Source organism: Schistocerca nitens, chromosome 3, assembly GCF_023898315.1.
Source record: "Schistocerca nitens isolate TAMUIC-IGC-003100 chromosome 3, iqSchNite1.1, whole genome shotgun sequence".
Taxonomy (NCBI): domain Eukaryota; kingdom Metazoa; phylum Arthropoda; class Insecta; order Orthoptera; family Acrididae; genus Schistocerca; species Schistocerca nitens.
The window spans coordinates 259,021,371-259,027,297 of NC_064616.1; the positions used below are offsets into that span (position 1 = coordinate 259,021,371).

A 5,927-nucleotide genomic window follows, 5' to 3' on the forward strand; every position below is an offset into this window, starting at 1 on the left:
TGCAAGGCACTTAATTTTTTCTGTTATACTATCAAGTAATATTATTACATCATATGCACATCTTGTATAATGTATTACTTTGATAACTATCTGGGTGTTTACTTTAAAGGAAGTTACATTCTAAGTTGTTCATGAAAATGTCAGCAAGTAAAGTGTCAACCCAGCTGCCTACGACTAGGCCATCTTTCTGCTGGCACATTTCGGCATTAACAAAAAATTAAGATCTCTCTGAATTTGTAACAACTTTCAGACGTCAGCTGTCTGCACGCAAATGCGTCGTCTGCTAATAATCATTCGGAGGATATACACTATCTGATAAAAAATTATCCGGACACCCCTGGGTAAAGCTGAATTGACCACTATGTGTCACGAGAGACAGACCACCAGCATGAACGGAGGCGGGGAGTATTCTTTTGTCAGTAGAAAAACAGCAACAGCAGAATAGGTCGGTCAGGACACGCAGTGACTTCAAACGTGGACTAGCACCTGGACGTGATCTGAGTAGAAAATCCATGAACGATATTTCAGCCCTTCTAAAGCTACCGGAGTCGACTGTTGTTGATGCGATAGTGAAGTGTAAACGTGTAGGAACAACCACAGCTAAACCAAGACTAGGTAGACTTCATGTACTGACTTGCAGGGACCGTGGAGCATTGTGGAGGGGGATTGTAAAAGATCGCATTAAATCACTGGAGAAAATCACTCGCGATTTTCAAATTGTTACCAGCAGGCCACCTAGCATAATGAGTGTGCGCAGGGAATTAAGAAGAATCGGTAAAGTGGTCGAGCAGCTTCTCATAAGGGAGATACACTATGTGATCAAAAGTATCCGGACACCCGGCTGAAAATGACTCACACGTTCGTGGCGCCCTCCATCGGTAATGCTGGAATTCAATATGGTGTTGGCCCACCCTTAGCCTTGATGACAGCTTCCACTCTCGCAGGCATACGTTCAATCAGGTGGTGCAAGGTTTCTTGGGGAATGGTAGCCCATTCTTCACGGAGTGCTGCACTGAGGAGTGGTATCGATGTCGGTCGGAGAGGCAAGGCACGAAGTCAGCGTTTCAAAACTTGCCAAAGGTGTTGTATAGGATTCAGGTCAGCACTCTGGCAGGTCAGTCCATTACAGGGATGTTATTGTCGTGTAACCACTCCGCCACAGGCCGTGCGTTATGAACAGGTGCTTGATGGTGTCGAAAGACGCAATTACCATTCCCGAATTGCTCTTCAACAGTGAGAAGCAAGAAGGTGCTCAAAACATCAATGTAGGTCTGTGCTGTGATAGTGCCACGCAAAACAACAAGGAGTGCAAGCCCCCTCCATGAAGGACACGACCACACCATAACACCACCGCCTCCGAATTTTACTGTTGGCACTACACACGCTGGCAGATAACACTCACTGGGCATTCACCATACCCACACCCAGCCATCGGATCGCCACATTGTGCACCGTGATTCGCTTCTCCACACAACGTTTTTACACTGTTCAGTCGTCCAATGTTTACGCTTCTTACACGGAGCGAGGCGTCGTTTGGCATTTACCGGCGTGATGTGTGGCTTATGAGCAGCCGCTCGACCGTGAACTCCAGTTTTCTCACCTCCCGATTACTATCATAGTACTTGCAGTGGATCCTGATGCAGTTTGGAATTCCTGTGTGATGGTCTGGATAGATGTCTGCCTATCACACATTACGACCCTCTTCAACTACCGGCGGTCTCTGTCAGTCAACAGACGAGGTCGGCCTGTACGCTTTTGTGCTGTACGTGTCCCTTCACGTTTCCACTTCACTATCACATCGGAAACAGTGGACCTAGGGAGGTATAGGAGTGTGGCGCAAGTGACACCCAATCATCTGACTACTCCTCGCCGTCGAGGACAACATTCTGGGTTCTGTTACTTCAGAAGTCTTCGAGCCAGTCACATGTCTGGGAACCTATTCCCTACGCACGTACCATCGTTAACTGTTCTCAGTGCGATACCGTGTCGAACGCTTGCCCGAAATCTAGAAATATGGAATCAACCTGTTACCCTTCATCCATAGTTCGTAGTATATCATGTGAGAAAAAAATGGTTCAAATGGCTCTGAGCACTATGGGACTTAACTTCTAAGGTCATCAGTCCCCTAGAACTTAGAACTACTTAAACCTAACTAACCTAAGTACATCACACACATCCATGCCCGAGGCAGGATTCGAACCTGCGACCGTAGCGGCCACGCGGTTCCAGACTGCAGCGCCTTTAACCGCTTGGCCACACCGGCCGGCCATGTGAGAAAAGATCAAGCTGTGTTTCACAAGAGCGATGCTTTCTAAAGCCGTGCTGATGCGTAAACATTAGCTTTTCGGTCTCCAGGAAATTTACAGGGTGATTCAAAAAGAATACCACAACTTTAAAAATGTGTATTTAACCCTTTAATGCATACTGTAGCTGATAAGCTACAGACCTCATTTCTTCGATTTATTCCATATGGAGAAACATTTTCGATCAAATTCGTTATGTAGCTAAGTGTATACACTCCGCTGCAGTTTCTAGTAGTTCTTCATAGCGATCATAGATGGCAGGACGAGCTGAAGCAGTTCGACAGTGAGCTGTGTGGACATACTGCCAAGTGTGTGTTTTGGCAGAAAGTTGAGGTGTGTTTTTGGTGTTTGTGCACTGATTTCTGGGTTTGAAAATTACTTTTTCATTTTGAAAACGTAAGTAGATATGGTGTAAACAGTTAATTCGAGTGTCTTTGCGATAGATTTGAAATGAGGCCTGTTTTTGTGTATGTAGCTTATCAGCTACATTTTTCATTTACTGCATTTCAGGCGCTGACGTAAAAATGTCTCGAAAGAGTCAAGAAGAAATGCTTATGGAATGGTTAGAGATTCCACTAAGCAGTGATGACGATCTTGAGTGTTTCTCTGACGATTCCATTCAAGATGAGACATATGTTGCTCCAGAATCTGTTGATTGTGATAGTGACAGTAGTGACGAAGAAAGTCAAGTACCAGTAATTAGGACTGAAGATGTTTCTGGAACAAGACAATCTGATGTTATAATGAAGGAATCGACGTCACAGTTGTCTGATAATGCTCTGAAACTGCCATGCAGCAGCAAAAATATTACCAAAAACAGCAGGAGTGTGGTTTGGAAAGATAAACAGTTGATTATTCCCGAACTGCAGTCAAAATTTCATGGCAATACTTCGTTACCAGAAGAAGTAATAAACTTAAATACTCCATACCAATTCTTCAAACATATATTTCCATCTAAATTGTTTGATCTAATTGTCGAAGAGTCTCATAGATACAGTGTGCAGTGTAATCCTGATAGACCAATAGATTTATCCTGTGATGACATAAAAAAATTTATAGGCATCTGTCTCGTAATGTCAATAGTTCATGTACCTAATACGAGGGATTACTGGGGAGAAGTTACTGGTGCTCATCTGATCAAGACAACAATGACAGTGAATCAGTATGAGCAAATACGTAAGTTTCTTCACTTCAATGACAACAGTGCAATGATACCCAGGGGTGAAAAAGGTCATGATAGACTCTTCAAGATAAGACCCATAATAGAATTGATGAGATCTCGGTTTCAAACAATACCTGTTGAGGAGTGTGTTTCTGTTGATGAACAGATATGTTCAACAAAGGCTAGAAGTTATTTGAAACAATACATGCCAAACAAGCCTCATAAATATGGATACAAATTATTTGTTATTAGTGGCATATCTGGTTATGCCTACGATTTTGAGATTTTCACTGGAGATGAAAATGAACCAGAAAAAAGAGTGACTGGGGAGGAAGACTTGGGAGCAAGTGCAAATGTTGTAGTTCGACTCAGTAGGATACTACCAAGAAATATGAACCACAAACTGTACTGTGACAATTATTACACAAGTCTGCCACTGCTTGTATGGTTACATAAACAAGGAATTTACTCACTTGGGACAGTCAGAAGAAACAGAGTGCCAGACTGCAAGCTCCCTTCAGAAGCTGAGCTGAAGAAAATGGCACGAGGTGCATCAGTAGAGCGCGTCGCAACAGTGGATGGTGTCGACATATCAAATGTAGTGTGGAAAGATAACAAGAGTGTGATGTTGCTTTCTACACTTGCTGGACAGCAGCCTATTCATGAAGCAGGGAGGTATGACAAAAAAACAAAGTCAAGAATAACAATACCTTGTCCACAAATAATTAAGCTCTACAATAAACATATGGGAGGTGTTGACCTTCTTGATAGCATAATGGGTCGACATAAAATTCTTGTGAAAAGTCGAAAATGGTATATAAGATTGTTTTACCATCTCCTGGACATGGGAGTAGTCAATTCCTGGCTGTTGTATAGGAGAGTAGCAGAAACCAAAGGGATTAGGAGAACTATGAAACTCTCCGAATTTTGAATGGAAATTGCTCACTGTTTGTGTCGCTCAGGTCAAACTTCAGCAAAATGTGGAAGGCCAAGTAATGAACTCGAAAACCAAATACAAGCTAAGAAGACAAAGGGGCCCACAGCACACGTACCTCCACAAGATGTAAGGCTGGATCAAGTAGGTCACCTGCCTTCGTACTTGCAAGTGAGACAGAGGTGCAAAATGCCAGGATGCAAGGGATTTTCCTGGGTTCAGTGTAATAAATGTGCAGTTGCATTGTGTTTGCACAAACAAAAGAACTGTTTCCAAACTTTTCATGTAAAGTGATTATCACATGCTTGGGTACAAACCTGTTGGAACTAGATACCTTATTGTTCATATATAAAAGTGTATAAAATATACAATAAATGCTCAATATTTACAACATTAATGTCCTATTTATTATTTTAGGATTTTTCCCTTCCTATACAAAGTATTTAATCATAATCAACAATTAAATTACGAGAGATTTGGTCAAAATTGAGGGAGCAAAATAAGCACATTTATTGTGGCTCGTAAGGTGTTAACTCAAAATGTAGCTGATCAGCTACAAAGCGATTTTCAACAATAGTGCTTTGTTAATTTAATTTAAAAGATTTTTCAATATTTTTTTCGAAATGTAGGCACTATAAACTAAACATGGTAATTTTTACAGCTTGAAATAAAAAATCATGCATTTAAGGGTTAATTAAAGAAACATAATATAACCTTCTGTTATACATCATTACAAAGAGTATTTAAAAAGGTTTTTTTTTCACTCAAAAACAAGTTCAGAGATGTTCAATATGGCCCCCTCGAGACACACGAGCAATATCAACCCAATACTCCAACTCGTTCTACACTCTCTGTAGCATATCAGGCGTAACAGTTTGGATAGCTGCTGTTATTTCTCGTTTCAAATCATGAATGGTGGCTGGGAGAGGTGGCCGAAACACCATATCCTTAACATACCCCCATAAGAAAAAATCGCAGGGGGTAAGATCAGGGCTTCTTGGAGGCCAGTGATGAAGTGCTCTGTCACGATCTGCCTGGCGGCCGATCCATCGCCTCGGGTAGTTGACGTTCAGGTAGTTACGGACAGATAAGTGCCAATGTGGTGGCGCTCCATCCTGCTGAAATATGAATTGTTGTGCTTCTTGTTCGAGCTGAGGGAACAGCCAATTCTCCAACATCTCCAGATACTGTAGTCCAGTTACAGTAGCACCTCGAAGAAACAGGGACCAAAAACTTTATTGGCTGAAATGGCACAGAAAACGTTCACCTTAGGCGAGTCACGTTCATACTGAGTTGTTTCCCACGGATTCTCAGTGCCCCATATACAGACATTGTGACGGTTGATTTTCCCGTTAGTGTGGAAAGTTGCTTCATCACTAAACACAATCTTTGAAACGAAAGATTCATCTGTTTCCATTTGAGCAAGGGTAAAATCACAGAAATCGATTCTTTTAATCTTATCAGCTGCAGACAGTGCTTGAACCAATTTCAGACGATAAGGTTTCATAACTAACCTTTTTCGTAGGAC

At 41.9% G+C, this 5,927-nt stretch overlaps 1 protein-coding gene across 1 annotated transcript; it reads left to right on the forward strand.

Annotated features, from left to right (window-relative positions):
* The first annotated feature begins 2,827 nt into the window (after positions 1–2,827).
* Positions 2,828–4,396, forward strand: LOC126249168 (piggyBac transposable element-derived protein 2-like). Its single transcript, XM_049950824.1, has one exon. The coding sequence runs from the start codon at positions 2,828–2,830 to the stop codon at positions 4,394–4,396; it is 1,569 nt and encodes a 522-aa protein (XP_049806781.1).
* Positions 4,397–5,927: the final 1,531 nt, after the last annotated feature.

Bases quoted from the DNA above. Each gene is read 5' to 3' on its own strand.
- LOC126249168 (XM_049950824.1), top strand. From the start codon at position 2,828: ATGTCTCGAAAGAGTCAAGAAGAAATGCTTATGGAATGGTTAGAGATT.